At 41.4% G+C, this 24,875-nt stretch overlaps 4 protein-coding genes across 5 annotated transcripts; 2 read left to right on the forward strand and 2 right to left on the reverse strand.

Annotated features, from left to right (window-relative positions):
- Positions 1 to 411: 411 nt before the first annotated feature.
- Positions 412 to 6,564, reverse strand: slc7a8b (solute carrier family 7 member 8b). The gene is made up of 11 exons (XM_030774636.1): positions 6,432 to 6,564; positions 5,277 to 5,481; positions 4,971 to 5,122; positions 3,781 to 3,906; positions 2,914 to 3,067; positions 2,593 to 2,716; positions 2,275 to 2,378; positions 1,853 to 1,949; positions 1,455 to 1,604; positions 663 to 840; positions 412 to 524 (listed from the first exon to the last, which is right to left on the reverse strand). The coding sequence occupies exons 1-11, from the start codon at positions 6,562 to 6,564 to the stop codon at positions 412 to 414; spliced, it is 1,536 nt and encodes a 511-aa protein (XP_030630496.1).
- A 2,321-nt stretch (positions 6,565 to 8,885) lies between these two features.
- Positions 8,886 to 15,519, reverse strand: prmt5 (protein arginine methyltransferase 5). Of its 2 annotated transcripts, XR_004025280.1 has the most exons (17): positions 15,422 to 15,519; positions 14,335 to 14,453; positions 14,031 to 14,116; positions 13,787 to 13,921; positions 13,230 to 13,342; positions 12,616 to 12,665; positions 12,155 to 12,318; positions 11,897 to 12,058; positions 11,668 to 11,745; positions 11,406 to 11,464; positions 11,102 to 11,224; positions 10,718 to 10,893; positions 10,274 to 10,477; positions 10,000 to 10,110; positions 9,839 to 9,903; positions 9,408 to 9,631; positions 8,886 to 9,094 (listed from the first exon to the last, which is right to left on the reverse strand). XR_004025280.1 is itself a non-coding variant. In XM_030773944.1 (16 exons), exons 1-16 carry the CDS (start codon positions 15,517 to 15,519, stop codon positions 9,479 to 9,481), a joined length of 1,896 nt encoding a protein of 631 aa, XP_030629804.1. In that variant the 3' UTR covers positions 8,886 to 9,478. The 2 variants fall into 2 exon arrangements, 1 of the variants encoding a protein (XP_030629804.1); XM_030773944.1 differs by having other exon boundaries at positions 8,886 to 9,631.
- Positions 15,520 to 16,888: 1,369 nt separating this feature from the next.
- psmb11a (proteasome 20S subunit beta 11a) lies at positions 16,889 to 18,817 on the forward strand. Its single transcript, XM_030774637.1, has 3 exons — positions 16,889 to 17,527; positions 17,675 to 18,061; positions 18,749 to 18,817. The coding sequence occupies exons 1-3, from the start codon at positions 16,889 to 16,891 to the stop codon at positions 18,815 to 18,817; spliced, it is 1,095 nt and encodes a 364-aa protein (XP_030630497.1).
- Positions 18,818 to 19,000: 183 nt separating this feature from the next.
- psmb5 (proteasome 20S subunit beta 5) lies at positions 19,001 to 24,594 on the forward strand. The gene is made up of 3 exons (XM_030774471.1): positions 19,001 to 19,220; positions 19,807 to 20,113; positions 24,268 to 24,594. Exons 1-3 carry the CDS (start codon positions 19,002 to 19,004, stop codon positions 24,552 to 24,554), a joined length of 813 nt encoding a protein of 270 aa, XP_030630331.1. The 5' UTR covers position 19,001; the 3' UTR covers positions 24,555 to 24,594.
- The last annotated feature ends 281 nt before the right edge of the window (positions 24,595 to 24,875 follow it).

Below are 24,875 nucleotides of genomic sequence, written 5' to 3' on the forward strand. Positions count from 1 at the left end.
CCTATTCATTTACTCGTTTACTTATGTTGGAAGTTGAGAACAGATAATGTATATCTCTACATTACCCTTTAATGTAGACCACCAAAAAAAGAAAAAAAAAGGAACAAGACCACTCTCTTGCTCTCTCTCTCTCACACACACACACATACACACACACAACATATACAGCTAAAATCAATATTATTAGAGATACAAATATAATTTTACATGATCATTGCAGCTAATGTTGCATTTTTTACCAGTAGATGGCAGTATTGCACCAAAGAAAACGCCAATCTAATTAACACTGATTTTGGAATTACTATGAAATTCTGCAACTTTGAGTAGGGAATACACCCGTCCGCCTTTTCACAAAGATGTTCCTGATAATCTCTGCGCTCCTCTATAAATGACCCCTTCTTTCCACTGTAATCACTGGCCCTCTCGAATCTCCTCTTCATCTGATTCATTCTTCATGTCGCTGTCCCCTCCTTCCGCTGGATACACCACCATACACAGCATCATACACAGGGAAGTCAACCTGTCTGTGGAGATTGGATATGGGAAAAGGGGGATGCTAAGTGGAGTGCTCTTATGATTCAGTTATGAAAACATAAGCATTATAATGCAAAATGACCTTATCTCTGCAAGCTAAAAATGCCAGGTTTAATATGTTGGCATACCAACAAAGGTGCTGAATTTTTTCGGCTTGTTTTCCCAGTAGACTCCCAAGAAATAAACCGGCACGCCTGTTAGCAGGATACCAAGGCCAGTGCAACATACCACTGGCTCTGAATAGAAGGAAAAAATGAGTAGGAAAGCCCAGAAGATCAGGTAGGTAATTGGAAAAAGCAGGCTCACCTGTTGACAGTGGAGAGAGGAAACACTAGTCAAGTTTTATGCGGCATATATACTTGTCAGCAAAAATGCTGCACAGCACCAAATCACTTCATTTGTCGATGATGTTGCCAGGGTAGAATCATTGAGAACAAGCTTTTCCTTAAGCTACCCTGGATGGAGGGTATGAGGATGCTATAGTGTAGTACCCCTGGGATAATGTGTTTAATTAAGTAGGTTCCTCCGAGGCACTACTCTGCAGAGGGATGTTTAAACCTACGGACTACGGTTACTGGTGCATTCCTTAGAACCTTCTTTAGTAAACCACCAGTACACTGGGGTGTTCTGTTACAAAATAAGAAAGGCTCACACCAAGACAACGCGATTACACATTTTAATAAACATTTTATATTAAACATTTGTAGCTATTTCTATTAAAGAAATGTTGCTTACTTGTCAAACTGAAATTAGATTACTTGCAGTAAACATTAGTTTTTACTAATGTTCGCTTCTACATGTGTTCACAAACAAATCTCTTGTCTGCTGTATAAAACAGCTGTATGGATTCAGCAGTTACCTCTGCTGCTAAATGAAGCTTGTATATTATGTTTGGTGAAGGCACTGTAATAGAGGCTCACCTTGATTGGCCGATCAAGGTCTGGTTTTTTTATGCGTAGTATAATCTGCCCAGCAACAGTGACCCCATAGAACAGGTAGTTTAGGAATCCCACATAATTGATGAGGGTGTATATGTCACTGGTGCACAGCATCAGCAAAGTTGTAAGACACTGAGTGAAAGCAGTACATTCAATTATGGAAAAATGTAATTTAATGTGTTGTAACAAAAATGACATCTGACATTCTGAAGAAACTAATATTGTGGGAGATGAGTTGAGGGAAAAGCCAAATTGATAGACAAAACTAGTTCTATTACATCACAGTGTACAGTGTGTGTTAAATAATATGACAATGACATTTCAACAGAATTCACTGAAAGACAGTGATCCACCATTCAGTGTAAATTTTATGTACTCACCGTAAAGAGTAATGCCGGTATTGGGGTGCAGCACCTCATATGTATCATGGCCAGTAAACGTGGAAGATGACCTTCTCTTGCTCCAGCAAAGAACAACCTAACAGAGAACATCCCATTATAAATATTATACATATGCGTATGTATATATACACAACACAACGCAATGCAACAGACAAATGTACTCCGGTAAAATCCTAGCAAGGAAGACAAGAGCTGATGTGGGAACACGACACAGATTGAGAATGCAGATAGAACATTACACTGGGGTAATAGACTGAAACAGAAAACTCACAGAAAACAATGTGGTAAACAGTTGAAAGTGAATTCATTCATTTTGAATTATACTAGCAATGTTCCCATAAAACCATTGAGAGAAAGAGAGAGAGGAAGAGAGAGAGGGGGGTAGAATGACATTAACTGACCGAGATGACGTGAAGAGGCAGCCATTGACCCCCCCAAACGTAGAGAGAGCTACAGACATGGGCATAATCCAAGCCATGACTCCCAGTAACTTGTTACCAAATGTCTGAGAGAGGAAAAGGTGTGCAGAGAAAAGTGTGGAAACTCATTAAATGCAGATGCATGCTGTTTTTTTCTTTCATGCAGATGCAGAATAAAGACATGAAATGACTGATTCATCTAGAGATTAAATTACTGATGAATGGACCCCTTTATTGTCTGATAGATGGATTCTTTAATAAGATGCTTAGGGTACACAATATGTGCACTGGGCTACTCACCACTGCAACAGCGTTGGAGGCCAGCAACTCCACAGGGCTCATGGCCGTCACATAAGCAATGTTTGTAAACACGTAAATAAACGTCACCAAGGGGACAGAGATTAAGATTGCTCTGGGCAGATTCCTGTAGAGAAGAATTAAACTACTGCAAGAACAGTCCACAGTGTGTATAAAGTTTGAAATTGTGTTGTTTCATTAAATACTACTGTCAAATAGCTCTCAGCCTATATACCCATTTATCTAGAGAGTGATTTATAGAAGCCCTGAGTAGGCTACAAGTGTCAGCTTACTTTATGAGAGATTATGGTGAATGGTGTTTACTTGTGTGGATCAATGAGCTCCTCTGTGACGTAGTTGAGGTAGCTCCATCCGCAATATGCGAAAGACCCCTGAAGGATGGCCAAGGCAAGTTTGCCCACTTCATAGTCGTGGAACGGCTGAAATGCATTCTTTGGCTCCAGCCAAGTATAATGACCTAAAGAAAGGGAGGAAGGATCATTCTGTTGTCCATTTGTTGGATGTGGATAGACAACGAGACAAAAAAAAAACAAGCCAACTAAAGGGAATGGTTTAGCACGTAGGTTTAGGATAATATACAGACATCCCTAGAAAGCAAATCTTCCAATCTCCTCTCAGTTCCTGCTCTCATCTGACCATATAAAACCTCTCAAACTTACACAGGAAAGGACTCCAACCATTTATCTATATTTTAAATTCACTTACCTATGGAGCTCTTACCCCTGCTGACTTTGTAACCCACTTGAATAACACTTGATAAACTGACTCTATTCTCACTTTGTAAATATTGCTTTTATAGGCCAGTTTTTAATAAAATTACATTATCCTGGCTCCATACATTCAGCTCTTCTTTGCTGTATATTTTTATTTTGTCCGTTTTGTGCACCAGTGCATGTAGAACTAATACCTCACATCTGGGAGGGTTTATTGAGGTCTAACACAGGCGTCATTGTTTCATTAGTCTGATAATACAACCAATAAAATTAATAGTACAGAAACAATAATCTCGACGATCTATTATTTCAAGATCCGGCACACGAAACTGAGAAATATTTTGCGAGAAGCCTTTTGATATGTTTAAATTAAAGGAAAAATGGAGAGCGTATACAAAATAAAAAGCAAAAAAAGACATTTAAAAGAGTTCATACACCAAAGGTGGAGGACACCCACCTTTACAGATCTGTAAAATGCCCATGATAATGATGAGACCAAGTGCCAGCAGCTTTCCTGCCGTGAAGACATCCTGAATACGGTTTGCCCAGCGGACACTGAAGCAGTTGACCCATGTAAGAAACACTGTGATAAAATTGAGGCAACATTTCTTATTCTGTACTTGATCATTACAGCAATGCTCTCCATAGGAGTATTGCGGTCATTCTTAGACCGTAAGAGAATTATATGCAAAAATAAACTTGAGTCTTGTTCTCCATCGTACCAGGACACATAATTGTGACCTATTTATAAAAACTCTTACCTTCAGACAATCAAGAGGTAATTTGTGTCATGGGGAGAAACAGTTTTAGCACAAGACAACAGTTTCCTGACAACATCTATTCAGTGAAAACTCGCTTGATGACATTTGCAGATGGAAACTATTGTAAGGAACTGAAGTGCTGGCCTGTCAGTCATAAAGTTTTCTTGTGTGAGAATGCTGTCTGGCCAGCACAGCACCCCTGCAGCTCTACAAATGTTAAACACATTCAACATTGCTTCTCTATGATTTGACTGACACAGAAATCGCCCTGAAATATCATCATTATATCATTCCACGTATCGGCATATGTCATCATTCTCTCAGACTGTATCATTATGTCTGATTGTGTATTATTTTAATATCCAAAAAAAATAGGCAATTTGAAAAGAGAGGTGATGAGGAAATAGGTGCTTTAAAGATGTAAGTGGACATGAATGACTTCCAAGAAATGCAGTAAAACATGTTAGATGAGCTCAGGGTTTATTTATGGTAATAATAATGTCCTGAGCTTTTTCAAGAACAGGAAAGGAGTCAGCTGAACAAATTATATTAATGACAAATAGCCTAGATAAGGGCTGCTGGACATTTTCAACCAATTTCCAAGTTTCCATCAAACATACACAGATGACATTGTGCTCAATCGCTGAAGCGGGTTAAAACAACCGGAACATTAAAATATTAACTATAATATTATAAAATGAAAACGTCGGGTTTGGAGACCTGTCTGTAGGGTGCCTTTATAATAAAATGGTCATCCATCTCCGCCCTCACTTTAAATGGCATCATGTCATAGTAAAAATGCAAATGCAAAGTGAAACACGTCAGTTCAAAGTTGTAAGCCATTATGTTAGCTCGAGGTCTTTGTTATCTGAGTTAAGATACTCACACAGGCAGGTAGCAGCAAGCAGACGCAGGCTACTCTCTGGAGCCAAGCAAGAGGGGAAGATGGGCTGGAGAACGTAGTTGGCAAACGTGAGGGCAATGACTGCCTGAGTGGTGGGGTATATCACAAGCGCTGCAGTCCACAGCTGCAGAAACCTGTTACAAATACATACCAGATACTATACAGATGGTACATAACATAGGTTTGTTTTTCTCTGTCTCGTACAGACAGTAAATTAGAATAATCAAACTGTGTTTCACTGATCATGTGACGACAGTTACATATTTTAAAGGTCTGTATTGTTCTCACCCAGCCAAGCCTCCGTAGATGTTTGTGACATAGGAGTAGTCTCCTCCTGATTTGGGGATGGTGACACCCAGCTCGGCATAACAGAGAGCACCAATGGCAGTGATGATTCCTGTGATTATCCATACAATGATAGACACGCCCACTGAGCTGGAATTCTCCAGAACCCCCTTTGGACTCACAAAGATCCCCGACCCTATAATATTACCTGGTAAACAGAAAAAGTCAGCATATTTAGGTGTCACGTGGGAGGGATTTACGTGTCATTGAATGACAGAGGTTAGGTGGGAGAGGGAGAGAGAAACATATGAAATGAATCAAGGAGAATTATTACATCAGCACCATTATTGTTATGAGAACATTTCACTGCACTGTCAAATCATTTCCTCCCCCCCTCCGCATTCTGGTCTGAGACAGGAGTGTGAATTTATTGAGGTCAAACTCCCACACACATGCCTCTCCATGGTAGATTAATATGCATTAAACCAGCACTTGGGGTGGGGGGAGCTGCTGAAAGATTGCAGAAGAGGTAATTTCCTATAATGAAATATAAGAACCTGTTTAGTGACTTACTTAAATATCTGCATTGCTTATCATTGAGCATCACATCTGAATCGCCCTAAATTTCATTAAACTTCAGGACCTGTCCTCAACTCCTTTAGGGGCACTAGTAGCATAACACGACAAATGTGTGTCTCTTATCAAACCGTCTCTTGTACTGTAATGAGGGTACAAAGTAACATCATTGCTCTCACACATGGTCTCACAGGATTAACCATGGCTTAAGTCTATAAGAGTGCAGATAGTGCAGGACAGCCATTTGATATGCTTCCCAATCTAAACCCATAGAATCACTGTGGGTATGCATGTGAGGAACTTATTAGGCAAAAATCGAACAACTTTAAAGTCTTTTGAACAAGTAGGATGTCATTCTTCTACACCATGAGTGGAGATAAAACTCCATTTTCTCGAATGAATATCAGAACAATGCAAACCAAAAAAAGAAAAAAATGACACGGGTCACTGAGCAGAATCTATACAGGAGGTGAATAGAGAATATAGCAAATGAAATTTTCACACATGAATACTCTGAGCATTTATCTCCGTTCCACCTGGTGTCCAAAAGCTTTCATGTCCCCCCCAGGTCTTAAGACTTACCCAAAATAATTGCACAGGCGCTTACGAGACCAATCTCTTTCTTCAAGGCGACCCCTGACACTCCAGAGTCCTTGTTCACATTCGATATGTCGGGTACAGAGCTGCTCCCACGCTTAAGACGACTACGATGCATCGTATATGTCCAAATTCAACCTTGAATAGGGTACAGAGGCTGTACCCTATTCTGAGGTTTGGCGGTCACAGGCACCAAACTCAAACTCGGTTAAAGTTATTAATGTCGAACGCAAAAGTTTTGATGAGACAAAAGTTAAGTAATGAATTGCTGCAAGAGAAACATAGTTCATTTCGCCCGACTCCATTTAACTATTAGATTGTTCTTCCTTAATATTGCAGCTTTCATATCGGCAGCAATTTATGATACTGTCAAATATACACGATTTCCTCTTTTGTTTAACAGGAGGCAAAAAAAGGGTAGATTTAGGTGGGTTTTGTTGTTACCCCTGTGAAAACTTAGACACTCGCTGCAAAAACAAACTTCCTTCAGTTATTCCCCTCAGTCGTATTGCTTCGGCTGCAAGAAATGTATTTCCTGTATCTCATCAACGTGCAGTTCCTATCCATTCCCCACCGCTGTCATCCGACCATGTTCTTTTTTCCGAATGGAGGAATGAAATCTACACCCAAACTCGATCCATCTTTCCACGTTTCTTAATGCTGTAAATTCAGATACCATCGCCACAGGGAACGTCACAGGTGCTGAACTCAGCCTACTAATAGTTCTTCTCAGACAAGAGAGTAGGCCTACTCCCCGTCAAAGTATCTCCTCTGACTGGTTATTGTCTTGTTTGTCCACGCAAACTGCCAGTGATATCCATGAATAAATCTGCATAGTTTTACCACACTTTTGTGCTCCGTAATATTTATTACAAAACCACGTTTGTAAATTTATTTGTAAAGACGTTTTTCCCATGGTGTGAGGTTTACTAATCTTAATGAAATAATGCTTCAATTGCTCGCTTTTTGGATAATGAATCGGATGTGACGAGTACACCTTTCTGGTATTTAAACGTGTTGAAAAACACAGCGTCTCCAGAAATTTTAGAGCTACCTGTTAAAATATGTAGCATAACATCTAGTTAATTGTTCTCACTGTCAGTCTAGCCACAAGAGACAAAACTGGTTTTCATTTACGAGCATGACAAATATCTGCTTTCATTCATTGGCAGAGGGAAACTAGGGCACAACATGTCACTCAGTGCTATGAAACATTTCTATAATTACTTCAGTTATCACTCATTAACACATAGAACAAAACACAGCTGTTCCCTGATGACAAAAAATTATCACACACAAACACCAAACTGCAAAAAAAGTTTACAACACCATAAGCAAATATTTGAATGTAAGCATTGAAGTCACGAGATTATCTTGGTTTAGAAGTAGTAATCATGTTAGTTTTATTATGGAACTATAAGCTGCTCTTCACGACCAGATGAGAGTGTGTTGATGCGTATGTTTGGGGGTGGTTCGGGGAGTGAGATAAAGCTGCTTTTCCCCAATCACACAGATAAGCACCTCACATACATGGCTGTCTTCTTAAATGTGTATGTGTGTGTCTAAGATAAGGTAGTAATGAGTGAAGGCTTCTGTGTTGCTGGGCGCAGTGTTATTCATTTCACTGTTCCTGATATCCAATGGAGAAACTAACAATAATAATAATAATAATAATAATAAAAGGATAGCTCTTGATTTACAAGACTGAGATTGTAAGGGCAGGCATGGAGTAGAGGTTGGTTCAGTCATAAACAGTAATAAGCACACACCTGCCAGGAGGTCTGGTTGTGTTTGTTTGACTCTGTGCAGACCAAATATAGTTCAAATCCCCACTTCATTAGACATGCCAAGGTGCCACAGCACACTCGTCACAGTGATGTGCAAAATTTATGACCCATTAATGGTCGTTTATCAGATCAAAAGCCATCATTATGGCTCATTTTCAATATATAAGATTTTTTGGCTGTTTTCAAATGTTCAATTTCACTGTATTCCAATAAGGATTTCACCTTGAACTGTCCTTTGCACCTAGTGGCACCTACTGGACAGCACACATCACTGCAGAGACCACCATCTGGACAATATGTAATATCTGATACTGAAATTAGAAACAAGTACATAAAAACTGTCATTTTAAGATGTTGATGTTTTGCTTCAAATAAATAAAAAAAAACTGAATCAATGCTGATTTGAAGAGTGATTGATGCATAAGAGAACTGAAGGTCATTCAGGTAACTCCATAAAAAGGACAATATAAAGGACAGGATTGCTGACCGACTATATTTTGAGGGGTCACATCCATTAATTTTGCTGCATGTGTCCTCACTAATTGTAATTCAACACAGCAATACAACATACACTTGTTTTTCTTTTTTTATTTGTGTTTCTGTTATTTGATGACAAATTCAACAGAAAAACAGAACAAAACAAAACAAAAAAAAACATACACCAAAAAAAAAACAATAAAAATATCAAACATTTCCTCTGTTTCAGAGATTAATTTGTTAACTGCAGAGATGATGTAATTTCATGGTGTTTTTGAAAGTCCTCGGTCCGTGGGTCCAGACTTCTGGCTTGGGTGGCCTTTGTTTTTGTTTTCTTTACCGAGAGAGGTGTCTGACTCTGTAGCTCAGCAAACAAGGCCATTTCTTTTGGAAAGACAGCACACAAGTTTTAAATATTACTTGTAGGAGTCGTATTCACAAACTCCACATCAGGAATTTGGTGGGTGAGGCAAAGGGAATCTGAAGTACACTCTGTCCTTGGACAAATTAAAAAAAAAAAATCTGAACCAGGGTCCATCTGTCTAAAGCTTTCCTGTCAACCTGTAAACCACCCTAAACAGCAAGACTCAAAGTCTCAATTTAGGTCTCTGTATTTGACCTTACAGTGAACTTACAAATACAGTATTGAGGGTGAGAGAAAGGGTATAAAATGTTTCTGAAAACTATGGAAGCTCACCTTATGTCAAAACAAAATTAAAGAAAAAAAAACAGAAAAAAAATTCAGTGTAACTGCATTTTGTACTGGTTTCACAGGCCGATGGTGTAGGATCGTCCCGCTGGGTTATGGATGGCTGAGCAGACGGGTTCAGTCACGGCCCACTCATACCACACCTTCTTCCCATTATTACACCTCCAGAACCGCACGCTCACGTTATCACCCCGCGACAACGGAATGGGCTGCTGCAAGGGGTGGGGGGAAAAAACATAAACGGGAGGAGTTAGCTCTGTTAATAAATCACTACCTTATAATATTACATTCATACATTATTGTAACTGCACTGTAAAACTAATTACGTTTATCTTTGTATGAAGCATAACGTGGTGTAAGAATACGGTAACATGTTACTTCTCACAAATACAATCTGTGGACGACATATCTGATCTTACTTTGAGAGGAAAGAGGATGGGGAACCAGGAGAACATTCCAGGTGAGTGAGTTTCTGGTCTAATACCTGTAATAAAAAAAAAAAAAAAAAAAGAACAAAAGCCATGATTTGACGGTAACAACCATTAACAGCATTGCTCTCCGAAGGGTGATTAAGACTTACTGAGCATCACGTCTCCATAGAGCGTGGTCTCAAAGTATCCCGCAAAGCCGTGAAGCACCGAGTTACAGTCCACGGAGAAGCGCAGACACTGATACCTGTTATTGTTCATGTCTGACATAGGAAAGGAGACGGTCAGTTAGTGGAAACAAGGCTTGTGCGGCAGTAAGGGTGGAAATCTGTTACAGATGATGAAATGTGGGTGTATGAGTACGTGAAGCCATAAAAGAAAATGCCTCAGGCTGTGTGTGTGTGTGTTAAGTTGTGAATCTCTTACCTGTGGTAGGGTGTGTGAAGGTAAAACAAGGCTTGGGATCAGCTAGTTGATGAAAGTTATGCAGTCTGACAACGTAAGGGGTCTCAAAATGACACTCGGGGTCCTTATCCCGCTCCCGACAGCCCCTGACCTCATTATACAGCTTAGAGGAGGACAGAGGAGCCAGGAATGAGGTGTAGGAGCACGGAATGCTTACTCCATCGTCTAGGAGAGAAGAAGATATTGAGAGAGTAAAAATGTTGTCCAAGAGAAAACAATGAACAACTATGTGAAGTAAACAGGTTTTTTACATCAGTAAACAGTCTTTTTGTCCATCTGGATCTTTTTGTAGTCCGACAGCATAAGACAGTGATGACTGTCTTTTCCTTATGTGACTTTATCTGTGGTGATTAACTTTACATGAAACAAACAAATAAATAAATAATAATAATAAACTGCATTTACCTTTGAGAAAGTGCTGGGCTCCGTCAAGGCACTCAGGTGATAGTTCATTGTCTCCAAACGAGCCCAAAAGTTCACTCACAATGATGTCAGCCTTCTCTGGAGCAGCCCACTCCCGCATGTCACATGACACTACCGTCACCTGATCACCCCACTCCTCAAACCGCCAGTTCTCTAGCCTGGAACACGGGAAGGACATAAATAAATAAATAATTTAATATACTTACGCCCCCCCCCCCCCCCCCCCCCACTCTTTTTTTTTTGTACCTTTTTAATATTTCTAATAGTCTTAAAAAGGAGACAGATTGCACATACATAATACGAGATAAGCCCTTTTTTTTTTTTTTTATGAAGTACTTAGAGAGGCTGAGTTTCAGCGTCACTTACGTAACAACAGCATTAGGATTCTTCTCCACGGCATAAACTCTCAGCTTCCTGTCGGCTTGCTTCGCTGCCCGCAGAGAGGCATTAACTAAGGGGCCACGCCCTGCCCCAAGCACCATCAATACTCTGACAGGAGGACGGCAAAAAAAAAAAAAAAAAACCAATCTTCAGACATCATGTTAATAAAACTCCAGGACACAATCGTATTATCTATGAGGCGACCAATAAAGCAAGAAAAAACAAATCAGTTTCTAGTTAAAAAAAAATAGATTAGGATAAAGAATCTCACAGAGATGCAACCACTCACTGTACATTGGTGTCTTTCTGTTCGTCTGGGACTCTGTCAAGCAGACACTTATATACCGCCTAGAGAAAGAGAGAGAAAAATTAAAAAGCTAATCTACTCACAGACTACTTATCAAAATAACAACAGCATGGTAACAACAAAACAAAGACTATCAGTAGACATAAATATTCAGGGTAAACGGCATCACTAAGCAAAACCCCACAGAGAGATTTTTAGTGACAACTGAGTGTGGAGATTTGTGGGAAACGGAGCGACTAATCACCTGTTGGTACTGAGAATATTTGATAGGGTCCTTCTCAAACACCTCGTACGTCTGGGACTCCAAATTGTCCATTAGAGGCTGGAACGGATACCGAAGAATGTAATTGGAACAACAAATAAATAAAAACACCAAAAATATGCACACACAACCGTGTCTCTTCCGTCGCGAGGACAAAAACGGTGGCATAAATATTACAATAGATAAGACCTCATTTGAAATCATGACACACCTGTAGTGGAGACTGTAGGTAATCTTCATAGCCCTTGGCAAAGACGTCATAGGCATTGGGTGCTGGACGGTTCTGACTCAGATACTCGAGGTACTGCAGATAAGAGCGGAAGTCCTTCTCGCTATGACGACTAGTTCCAGTAAATATAAACTGAGCCTCCAGCTGAAGAAGACAGAAAAAATGGCCGTCACAACATTCAAGTACTTCAGACTACGCAAACGTAAAAAAAATTAAGCTGAAAAGCCGGGTGAGGTTTACCTTGAAGAGACGGAATATGATTCGCTGGTGGGCTTTTGAAAGGACAGGGAACCCCTTCTTGTTGGTCAAAAAAATGCTGGTGGGAAGAATGGCTGCTTTGATTGGCTCTCCCATCCATTTGTCAATCACCGTGTCAGAGGGAATGTCCGCACCGACTTCAACGGCTTCATGGTGGGAGGGGGAGGAGTGGGGGTGGTAATAATGAGCTTTTCACTTCACATTTACACTTTCCTCTCTCCTGCATATTTATTCTTCCATATTAACACATGCGGTAAAGCAAGAAACTAGTCTCAAACAGGCACCATGTATTGTACAATATATTCTTAAACATATTTTGAAATATGATTTTGAATTAGAAGTGCAAATTTTTCTCCAAACTACCGTTCACTGGAGGAGCAACAGAAGTTGGTGAAATAAAAGTTTTTGCACGCATAACTTTGGTTTGAGACGCTCCATCTTACCCAGGCATATCCTTTTGTTGTAGTCACAAAGTGTTCTGAAAGAGTGCCACCTGGAAAAAAAAAACAAAAAAAAACGCGCAAAGCAATCAGGATGTTACGCACGGCATAAACATACAAACATCCGCAGCATAAACATACAAACAGCCTTGTTTGCCATCTTCACTCACTGTGAAATGACTGCGCCATATTCGCAGAAATATTTAGGACATACTTCATTTACCGCCGCGGTTATTAACTTGAGGCTGGATGCTTGTTCACTTAGCGGAGGACAACTGATGCAACACCATGCAAACAATAATATTATATTCAAATAAGCATGCCTAACTTTCACTGACTCCCTCATACATCCACATCACTTTGATGTTGACGGGTGAACTTTCAGTAAAAAAAAAAAAATAGCTGTGCGAAGATGAATTGAAAAAAAAAGTTTTAAATAAAAATGATCGCCATGTAATTCATGTAACAAACTTCACGTTGTTTCTTCATGCGTAGACATAACTGACATTGGTAATATTGTACAAAGACAACATGTTCTTCCCGTTGTGTGTGTCAGTGTAATAAATTAATAATAGGGCATTAAATTAAAGAAACTGTCTCTTAAAGATGAGTCTCACCAGCTCCAGGTTTTCTCATCATTACTGCCATCATCCACTTGCACGCAAGGCTCATTCTCAATCAGGTCGTCACGCAAATCTTCAGCAGCCATCAAAGGAACCCGGATCCAAAACTGAAACGCACAAAAAAAAAAAATCTCTTTCATGTCAATTCCGTGTCCTGAACAGCACTTAAATAATTCAGAGGCAAAGACTTTTTTCAGCCTTCTGTGTTCTGTGATCTTTGAAATAAACCAGACCATGCATTGCATTAAACACATTAAGCATCATCTATGAGGTCTATCAACAGTCATGAGGCATTGACAGTCACGTTCTCCAGCGATGGTGCTCTCGCCACCACTTAACAAGGGATTAAGTGGAAATAAAAAGAAAGGAGCATACGATGAGTACTGATGTTAAATCACCGACCACAAAAATGTCAGCAGTCAGTGTATGAATTTACTCAGAAGCTGAATGACATTTTTAGTCTGCGGATGGGTTGAACATCAGTGACAAAACCCATGTAGAGGGAATTGATTTGGAGACCATGCAATTCAGTTTGAGATAACGGTTATTACCATGCAGGAATGGTGTCCTGTGTGAATGTGGTTGAGCAGCACTCGTGCCAAGTTGGCACAGTGAGGTCCCTTCAGGGGAATCATGAAGGCTGGCAACCCAAGATAGGCACAGAAATTCAGCTCTTGTACCAGCGCCTATAGGGAGGATACAAAATTCATTATGAACAGAAAGATGTATTAAACCTGTTTTATTACCTGTTCGCAAGGCAAATAATTACTGAGCATTACACGGGCTGGGACTTACCGCTTCTGAATTCCTTCGCACTATCGTTAGCTCTGAGTCTGTCTCTATCCATGGTGACAGTTTTCCCACAATAAGTGTATTCCAGTCTGGCAAAGAAAGAGGACACTTCATTAAATTTAACAGCCCTCAAACTGCAAAACAGCACACACTGATGATACAAAAGAGCATGGGAGCTTATGCACTGTAATCTACGCCACAAAACAGTTTATAATGACAGTTCCTGTAAATTATAATCAAGGGTGAGCCGCTGGGACTCTGGTATTACAACGCAATCTGAGTATTAGTGCAGCTCCGTCTACCTCACCTCTTCCACACAACAGGAGGTCAGAACGTGTTTGGGCCCCCGGTCGGGCCTTAGCGGGTTCCAACTCAAACTCTCTTCGGAACCGAGGATGGAACAGGGGCATGCACAAAAAGTCAAATCTAAGGAGCAAACAAAATCAGAGCTAAGGCATGCAATCAAAGTCAAAACACCATCTTTTTAAAATTTCATATGCTAGACGAGTAAATTCAAGCGTATGAGAGAAGTTGCCCCTTTACACTGATCTGGGAGTAGGTTTGCCTGTTCGAATTCTGACCTGAATCAAAATCAAAGTCCGACTATGAAGTGCTACGAGCAGTCAAAATGCCACTGGACAGAATGAACACACACAACACTGAACATATATTGTTGAGTGGCAAAACAATCTACTTCGACTGTTTAATGTAATCTAGGTAGCACTATTCTCCACAATGTTTGAAGGTGGTGAGAGCACGCGTAGCAGTAGATCCCTTGAAATGATCTCAGCACAGAAACGTTCATTAATCCATCGCGCGCTGCTACTTTGCATCAGCACCGGAATCCTAGGGAACTGACCTGTGTAAATCGGTCTTAATGACTTTGGCTTGTTCAAACTGGCTTAATTTATAATTAAAAATCACTCGTATTTGTTCGTTCGTTGTTCTAGCCAAATACGTCTGATGATGGCTGCTAGCCAACTTTTCCAACGTTAACTGCAAGTTGCTACGTAACAGAAGAAATGAGGCAAAACTGGAGAAAAAAGCTGATTTGAAATTACTTATTAGGCCAGCAAGGTGATTCAACATCAACAATACATATAAAGTGTTTATATCGATAAGGAATAACTTTACATATTTAACCTATATATATTACCGCTCAATGTTAACATTAACGTAGAGCGGTAACGTTAACAACTGTAGTTGTCATCACACGTGTTTAGCAACTTGGAGACCGGCTGTAAGTACACCAGCAATTTTAGCAAGCAAGCTAGCTAGAAATTCAAAGACATCACGTGCAATGACTGGAGGACTTCATTGTGAGAACTCATCTGTATTGTAAAGCTCACCTATACCATTTATGCCAGTGATATGGCGACAAATGCTTCACTCACCCTAGTTTTGCCACAGCAGCGAGGGTATCCGCCACCTCAGGTACACAACTCAAATCTCTCCCGCATGAGACCCTACTCCCTGTGCTGGCGGACGCCATCGTTTTAGAATGAGATCGGAGGGAGAATGAAAGAGGGACTGAACCTTAAAGAAACTGCAGCCATCTTGGCTCGTGCAGAGAGAAGTCCAACTCCTTTCGTCAATTCTAAATTAGAGCCAAAATGGCCGACAATATGCGTTAGTTTCTTGCCAGACGAAGTCTTGCGAGATTTTCTCCGCGAGACCAGACGGCGCGATGAGATATAATATCTCAGGGAGGTGAAGACGAACTGTACTACACGCTTTGATTTTCTATCCTTACATACTATTTTATTTCAAAGAGGGAGATCAATGGGTTTAACTGTATCTATTCTTTCTCATATGGCAAAAATCACGTTCTTTGCACTCTCCTGTGCCCACATGACTGCAATCCTTACAAGTCCTGAACAAGTACATTGTTGCGAAATTTCTTAGTATCCGAGTAACGTTACACGCTCCAGTTTTCCCCACATGGGGAAAGTGATAACGCGGATAAGTCTCACGAAGCTACTTTGCTTATTATGGAGACTGCTACTCTTACAACTATGAAAATCCATAGATGTTGTAACTCCTGGCTGTCCTAACTGAACCTACACTGAGGGGATGGTTTAACCCTTCTGCAGTCCCCCCGTTCTTCCACCTATGTGCATAGTTTATGTGGTTTTAAAGCTGTCTTTTGATCAGTCTTATCAAATACTGAGCTGTACTGCCTCAAAACAGTTAACAATTAAATGTTGAATTGGCTCTATCCTTTTGTTGTCATGAAAGACATTTAATATATAGAGAGTCAAATAAACCTCATTATGGGCTGCCATTGTGCCCAGATCAAATCAGAGTTTGTATATTACAAAGAACATACCTGCACTGCAGTCATTGCAATGGCCTGAAAGCTAATCTATGGTCATCCTTAGGTCTATACAGTTTTCTGTATAAATCTATTTGCAGATCAATTATGAGACAAGATATTTCATTCTTTGGCTTTAAATACAGGCTGTTGTGATAGAGTGAGAGAATATGTGTATCTGTGTTGAGGAACAAGATGTGTGATGCCCAGCTACTTTTACTTTACATTGCTTGAAGAGTCGCTTCACTTTTATGCATCATTCACTTCCATATTTGCACATAATCAAACTATTAAATATCACACAGTAAGGCCAAGTATCGGCTGAGACATCACATTAGGGTGTGTGTGTGTGTATATGCATCTATGCTTGCACATCATCAGCATAGCCTCAGCCTCCTGAGTATATATATCTGCCTTTGTTTAACGGCGGTTGAACCACTTTTGCTTTAGAGTGAGATCTCACTCTCTGACAGCATTGCACAGTGAATCTCTCTGGGAAACCAAATCAAAGTGAGTGATCAGCACTGCCTTCACACTGCAGTAGGAAATGGCTCTGCAGGACATCTGTTGTTATCTGGACACTCTTCTGGGAGCTCCGTGGAACTCCTCATCCTCACTCTCCCTTCCCTTTGGTACTGAACACACTGATCTGTACTCCACCACCTCAGATCAAAAGAACTTCTTTTCGGGGACACCACTTGAGAGGTGTGGAGGAAGTCCACTCCGCTTCTTTCTCCCACCTCCACAGATCCGAGGTCAGTTTGGCAAAGCGTCGTCTTTCCTCTCTAATTCCTCCCCCACCTCTTCGGCCGTCGCACGTCCGTTCCCTCTGTCTCATGGCACCACTACCCTGGGCTTTGCGTTCCAAGGTGGTGTTATTGCAGCAGCTGATACTCGTGCCAGTTGTGCGGGTCTAATTGCCTGCCCAGCTGCCCACAAGATCCAGCCAATCCATTCCCACTTAGTGGTCACCACGTCAGGCAGCGCCGCTGACTGCATGCTGTGGGAACGGATTTTGGCTCGGGAGATCCGACTGTACCAGCTACGCCATCGCCGAAAGCTCTCAGTCACAGGAGCTGCCAAGCTGCTTTCTCTCATGCTGCACCCGTTCAAAGGCACGGACGTGTGTGTGGCGACAACTTTGTGTGGCTGGGACAGGGAAACAGCAGAGGGAGATGAGGGAAGAGTGCAAGACAAGATTAGATGGGAGGATAAAAAAGAAACGGATCAAGGACCGTGTGACCTCAAAACACCAACTGGACTGACTAATAGATCTGTGGTATCTGTGCCACAAGCTGGCATGGGAGATTCAAAAAGCGAGACTTCTGTTCAGACACAACAAGACCCGATTTCAAGTTCTTACAATGGCACATCATCACAGGCTGTCTCTGATCTGAACCAGATCAGACCTAAGGCTACAGCCGTTGGGCGAACGGGCCCAAAGGTGTGCTATGTGTGCAGTGATGGGCTGATGCTTAATGAGGACCTGATATCAGTGGGCTCAGGCTCGCCCTATGCTTACTCCGTGTTGGACGACGGTTGGAGATGGAAGATGAGTGTGGACGAGGCTGTGTCACTGGCCAGAGAGGCTGTGTATAGAGCCACTCACAGAGATGCGTACTCTGGGAACAATGTGGACCTTTTCCACATCACTGCACACGGGTGGAGCCGAAGAGAGAGGGAGGATGTGAAGGAGGAGTACTACAGGGAGAAAGAGAGAGTAAAAGAAAAGATGAGAGAGAGGGAGAGAGAGAGAGAGAGGGGGGGGGAGCGAGCGAGAGAATGAGAAAAGAGTAGGGGAGAGTGGAGAGTTTTTATTATGATTTATGTGAGAAGAAAGTTAAAGGGAGTGCAATGAATGTTTAATGAGTCAGAAGGGTGGGAACATGGGAAAGTAATTTGACTTAAATATTAAAAGCGATAAAGTGGTCTAAAAAGAAGAAAGGCAGGGATACTGAAAACATAAGAAATTCGATAGAACCATATCTGGATGGGGAGTGAGCTGCTTTAAATACAAAAATATGAAGAATAGAGAAAATAACAGATAGAAAGGAGGACAAGGACTGGTTTGGGGAAGAGTTACGGAGCGTGAAGAGGAATAGATAAAGTGTGCTCTTTTATAGCAAGAGCAATCAAGTATTGCTTTTCTATTGTGTGATAATTTAAAGATGTACAGAGTATGCATAATTCTATGAGATGCATACTCTGAAATATAACATGAAATAAAACAGTAAATATTCCAAGATGTCAAAAAGAGTTTATTGCTTCCATACAACACAAATTTTAAGATATATGTACAATTTGTGTTGACTCCGCAGCAATTACAATTTTGTTATTTTAGCAAAAGCACTTTCACAGAGACTCTTTCACAGTGTCTCATGATAATTTGAGGTGAGGTCGTTTTTAGGTTTGGTATGACAGATTGCAGATAAAGCTCCAATTTTATGCTGAACATGTGCTCAAATTTGAAGACTGAAGCTCACGAAAATCCAGCACGAATCGTTCGTATTTTCATAAAAATCCACAGAATTCCAATTGCCTGCCTTATGAGCCGGCTTGCAGTTCTCCAAACACCAAGGGGGCGCTCGAGTTATACAGCCTCGCAGTTTGCAGGAACGTATAATACAACGGAAGACAACTTGCAGTTGTTCAGTGTGAAAATGGCGCTGTCTAGTATCTTGCGCAGTGAGTCTGCGGATTTTTCAAATCACTTTGACCGGCCTTTTGCCTTTGATTGTGGGCTATCTCAGCCTGAGCTGGGCTTCGCTACCAACTCAGGAGACAATCTTAACTTCGCCGTGAAACCGTTCGCTGATGATGTGGATGGTCCAGAGAGGAAAATCGAGTTTCTTCACGGAACCACCACCTTAGCATTCAAAGTGAGTCTGGTGTAAAACAATGGGAGCTAACTTAGTTTGTTGTTTTATGATTATTTAACAATAGCTGCGGAATGACGTGAATTAATGCAAAATAATGTTCGCAAAGTAGAATGCAACATTGAGCTTTTTTTGTTTGCTAATACTTTCTTGAAGTTTCCATGACTTGTTTAGCATAGCCAACAAATTAGCTAAGGAGCCCATCATGAGTTTGGAATTATAGTCAGTCTCTTACAGCTGTACCTTATTTTACAGAATCTGTTCTTTTTAACATTCCACAAACGCCGTTTTAATTGGTTAACGTAAAAATGGAATCTGTTGAATATTCACATGCCAATATTAGGCTACTTTGAAACAATATAGTCACTCGTAATCATACATCTGTCACAGGTTGTCAGATCATTCACTTAGTTGACCAGTTTTAGGAGCTGCCTTTACTAAAACCTGTATCTTAAGTAGTGAATTAACATGTTGCCACAGTTGATGTGCTTCCAGAATGTATTGTCTTAAGGCATTAGATAGGGTTTATGTGTCGTATTCGGTAATCCAGCCTCTACAATACTCTTCACGATAACTATTTTCATTTCAGTTCCAACATGGCGTTATTGTCGCAGTGGACTCACGGGCGACAGCTGGGTCCTACATCGCCTCTCAAACGGTGAAGAAGGTGATTGAGATCAACCCTTACTTGTTGGGCACCATGGCAGGAGGAGCTGCAGACTGCAGTTTCTGGGAGCGTCTGCTGGCCAGACAGTGTCGCATCTACGAGCTGCGTAACAAAGAGCGCATCTCCGTAGCAGCCGCCTCCAAACTGCTGGCAAACATGGTGTACCAGTACAAAGGCATGGGCCTCAGTATGGGCACAATGGTCTGTGGTTGGGACAAACGGGGGCCAGGTAATTATATTAAATTCACATTATAACACTGTTTTGTTTTTGTTTTTTTTTTAAATTACATCATACTATGGTTAAAAAAAAAAATCTCAGCTAAGAGGAAATGGTATACACCCTGGTGATTCATGCTTCCTCTCAGGTTTTATATGGCTCTCATTGCCTATACACTGTATGTCCATACACAAACTCAAAAATTGACATTATGCCTAGCGTTATTTTCTTTACTCTTAGGCTGTAACGGGAAGCCATCACATACCAGTTTGTAGTGCAGAATAAAATATTTGTTCTAGACTTCAAGGTACATATTCCATAAGGATTTTTCTCAGTGGCTTGATAGAGGGCCAGTATTGTACACATTGTTAATCACGTTACTAGGAGTATTGCTTTTATTCCAGGCATGGATGTTTAGCGTCATGCATATCCAGCAAACGGTTAATCATTCATATAAATCGCAGTTGAAGTACTTAACCATACGTCTGTCTAATGAACTGTTTTAACTATTAATATATTTGAACCGTCTCAGGAGTTCGGTAACAAAATGAGTTTATTTCAGGAGAAACTTTTTTTTTTATTTTAAATGGCAGGACTGATTGAGACATATTTCAGACACCACTATTGCCTTCAAGTACCAGAGGGGACTTGACAGTACCCTTTGGAGCCTTTTCTGTTCTCTTGTTATCCTATACTTGGGCTTATGCTCAATGTAAGATACCTAAAGCATCCTTTATGTTGTGACGCTTCTTTCCTCTTAGGTCAGACTAATGTTAATGGTCACTAAAGTGTTAATGCACAGTTGTTCAAGAGAGATACAGAATGATCCAGGCACTGACCTTCTTTGCCAGTACACCTGAATTGATTAATTTCTCAAAACATGTTCAGATACTGGCCAAAACCAGTACAACTTAAAGCAGTAGTTATTTGCCAGTCAAAAGTGACTCAGCATGCTTGCTCAGATATCACATGGACTGAACATGTTCCATGCATTTTTCACCCTCTGTCACCAGATGGCAATGTTGTCTCATGTCACTGTTGGGAGCAACACATTCAGCACATGGTCTGGTAACAGACTCTACATTACAGCCAATGTGTTTAAAGAGGCCCTGCACACTGACACTGTAATGGGAAATCAATATGGCCGTGACTGTGGGCCAGGACCAGTGCTATGATGGACACAAACTCTTGCCTAGGACAGTCGGGCCACATGCATAATCCGCAATTCTCAATCGATGCGGTTTATGCAGAACAAGCCGTGAATAAGCCCCCCCCCCCCCATCCCCAGGCCAAAAACAAGGCCACAGTCTGCCAAGCACACAAAATGACATGTGGGAAATCTGGCAATCAATTTGCAAATAATGATTGTGTAAAAAGTTCCGTAACGTGGCCTGTCTGGTACAATGCGGTATGATTGAATAGAGAAGTAAACGTCTTTAAAATTTAATCAATCTTGACCAAGAGAAAGCTCATTAACGACTACAAGGATGTCAAGCACACTTATGCCAGTGATTAAGTGTCCATTTGCCACGGGGAGTAAATCTAATAAAGTAAAAGCAAAGGGTGCCAGAGAGATCCGGCTGTAATGGTATTTAATGCTGTGGCAGTGCCGCTGAAGTCTTGGCGGGTGTGTGTGTGTGTGTGTGTACGCGCGTGTTCTTTGGAAGGCAGCTGATAGACACACACCTGTTTGTGACTGAAGGAACGCAGCAACCTGTCAGTCGAGTCACGTGCCAAGCTGACAAGCGATGGCACACGGGGACCGGCGTAGATATGTGTGATCTGAAGTACTTCATTTACATACTCCAAAAACACATCCACAACCTCTCTCTTTTTTTTTTTTCTTTTTTGAGCCAGCTTCTCTCTCTGCTGTTCTTTTTTTTTTTTTTTTTTTTTATCCAAACGTGCTTCCTTTTTCAAACAGAAATGTGCAGATCTTTGCTTTTTTTTTTGTAAAGGAGACCTTCTTTTATAGATGAATGAAGTTTATATATTTTTTTCTCATTTGTCCCAGTTTATCCACCTGTGGATCCGATGTGCATATAGTAGGCTCGGATAAATCATTGAGCTTTTTGCTTTTACAGCGGCTGCCTTCACCGCAAACTCTTGCCTGTCGATGTCTGACAATCAGGAAAGCAGTCAGCTGCACTTTTGTGTGTGCCCCTGCACCCCCTCCCTCTGTCTCGTAAAGGTGTCACTCGCATGCAGACATTGACTTCAGAGTTTTTTTTAGAAGAACCAAACTGCCTGTCACCTGGGTGATCGAGTGGAAGAAGTCGGCCTTTTCGGAACGTTCTGGAACCGCTTACGACTGCTTCGCCGAGCCTGCTTTATTAGGAGTCTAAAATTCAGGGTTTTTTTTTTTCTCCCGGCGTTTTGTTGGCGTCACCTTGCTTCCCCTCTATGCATACCTATTACGCCGTTTCAGCTACGCGCTCCGGCTCCGCGGGCGCTGGGGTGTTTATTGTAACGCTGCTCCAGGTGTGTCGGAGATGTATAGACGCTTCTGTTTGCTGGGCGCTGAAGTGCCCTCGTTTGCCTCTCAGGATAAGAGCTTCAGTTTGTATCCTATTGCATTTTAACCTGTTTTTAGTCTTCACACATGCTGTTCCAAAATGGCAAATTATGCAGCATAGTCAGGAAGCTGTGGCGATTATCAGGCTAAGCTAACGATGCGTACAAAGAGGGCAATTTGCCAGTTGAAAGCCATTGTGAGCTCCCGCAGCACTTTTTTTTAGAAAGAGCCGCGCGTAATAGGCTGTCCTTAAATCGTCTGCGCGAGAAACCGACTTTGGCACTTGACGCTTACTTAAAGTTTTCAAAGCGGTCTCTTCTTCGGTAATAAGGTGGTGTTTTTAAGTGAGTACAGCTTTTCTGTGCAGAGTTTTCCTGCAGTTTCTCGCACCTACTCGGGTTCTTGCTCTTGCTCTATCTCCTGCTGGATACTGATTGTGTGACTGGGCTGCTCACTCATTAATTTCCCATCTGCACACTGGCTCTGATGGAGCACAGATGGGTACTAGTCACCATTACCGTTCTGTACTTGTGCATGGGCGTGTGTCACCCTGTGGAACGTGCAGTTCCGTGAACCCTCTTTAGGAATGGGTATAATCAAGTGATCAAAATGTTGTCATTTAGTGTCTTGTAATATTAACTTATTAAAAATGAAATGTCATCAGATCATTGTGTGGGTTCATTACTCACATATTCTGTGTGAAGGTTGTATAGGATTAAGGTCTAATCAGACCACGGTTATAAAGTTTACGAATCACACGATGAGACAGTTCTCCTCTGGGTCGGTGGATTTTTCGCAGAGAATGGATTAAACATATAACGATGGAATAAAATGGCCTCTTTTTTTTTATTTCAAGAGCACAATGTGAATATTCTACTTGATATGTTTGATTAGCAGTTTTGTCATTCTGTTTGACAACATTAATCAGATGGTATAAAAAAGATTCATATTTTTATCATAAAATTTGATTCAGTTAAAATTTTAAGAGTTTAAATTCTTAATCAAGCCTTCAGTTTTGTAGATTGTTTCATCTTTAGCCCTGTTACCAGCTCTATAAGCTCTCTGTCGCCTGCCAGCGTGCAAGTGTGAATGTGGGTTTATTCTGTGTGTTTGACTGTGCCGGGCAAGTTTCCCCTCATCCCTCTGAAGCATAATCCCTGTCTTCCATCACATTCGGATGTGAGGTTGGGTCCCCAGGTATGGATCAATAATTAATTTGGGTGTTTTTTTGGCATGATCTATTGCACCTCAGGCAGTGCCCCAGGGCAGACACTGTCTTCGTGTGACTGCCCGGTCAGCAGCCCCGTCATGTTGCCGAAAACCTGTTTCAGCTTCTCATCGTGTTTCTGTATTCACATTGGTTCACACCACCCCTCATCTCCAAGGTTTCAGACTGCTTAGAAGGCATTTGACCTTACTCTTCGGGGTTGTTATTGATGAATTAAAGTTGGTATGTTTCTCTTTCCTCAGTGTAAAAAAAAAAAAAAAAAAAAAAATTTTTTTTTGTTAGGGTATTTTTATCTTCTAACGCTGGAATGAAAAAAGTGAGTATATTGCAGCATCTGTTTCTTCTCCTGCCCACACGTTGAACCCTGTCTCTCTCTCTCTCTCTCTCTCTCTCTCTCTCTCTCTCTCTCTCTCTTTTTTGCAGGTTTATATTATGTGGATTCAGAGGGCAACCGTGTGTGCGGTGACCTGTTTGCGGTTGGCTCCGGCTCCATGTACGCTTACGGCGTTTTGGACAGTGGCCTGCGGCACGACTTGACCGTCGAGGAGGCTTGTGACCTGGGCCGTCGCGCTATCTACCAGGCCACTTATCGTGATGCCTACAGCGGAGGCACGGTCAACCTGTACCGCGTCCACAGCCAGGGCTGGGAGAGAGTCTCTCAGGAGGATGTGCTGCAACTGCATCAGGAATACCAGAGTCAGAAAGCCTAGAGCTGGGTGGGCAGGGATGATGGGTGGGCAGAGATGATTGGGGGGGGGGGGATTAGGCTGTGGGGTCAAGAGAACGAGAGGCAGACTTAGAAAGGATGGCACGATCTAGGATGGGAGTGAGTCATAGGGTGCAAGCTGAGAATGCTATTGGAACGTTCCTTAAGAGTAGTGATTTGCTCTAATCTAACTGACCAAACTTCATGTATTGCCTGTAAAACTTTTTCTGAAATAAAGGTTTAGAGAGCAGTATTTTGGGGTTCGTTCAGCTGAAAGGTAGTAGAAAGGACACGCCCCTGTGTATCCCCAGTTTAAGTTACGCTA

This window comes from Chanos chanos, chromosome 5, assembly GCF_902362185.1.
Source record: "Chanos chanos chromosome 5, fChaCha1.1, whole genome shotgun sequence".
NCBI lineage: Eukaryota > Metazoa > Chordata > Actinopteri > Gonorynchiformes > Chanidae > Chanos > Chanos chanos.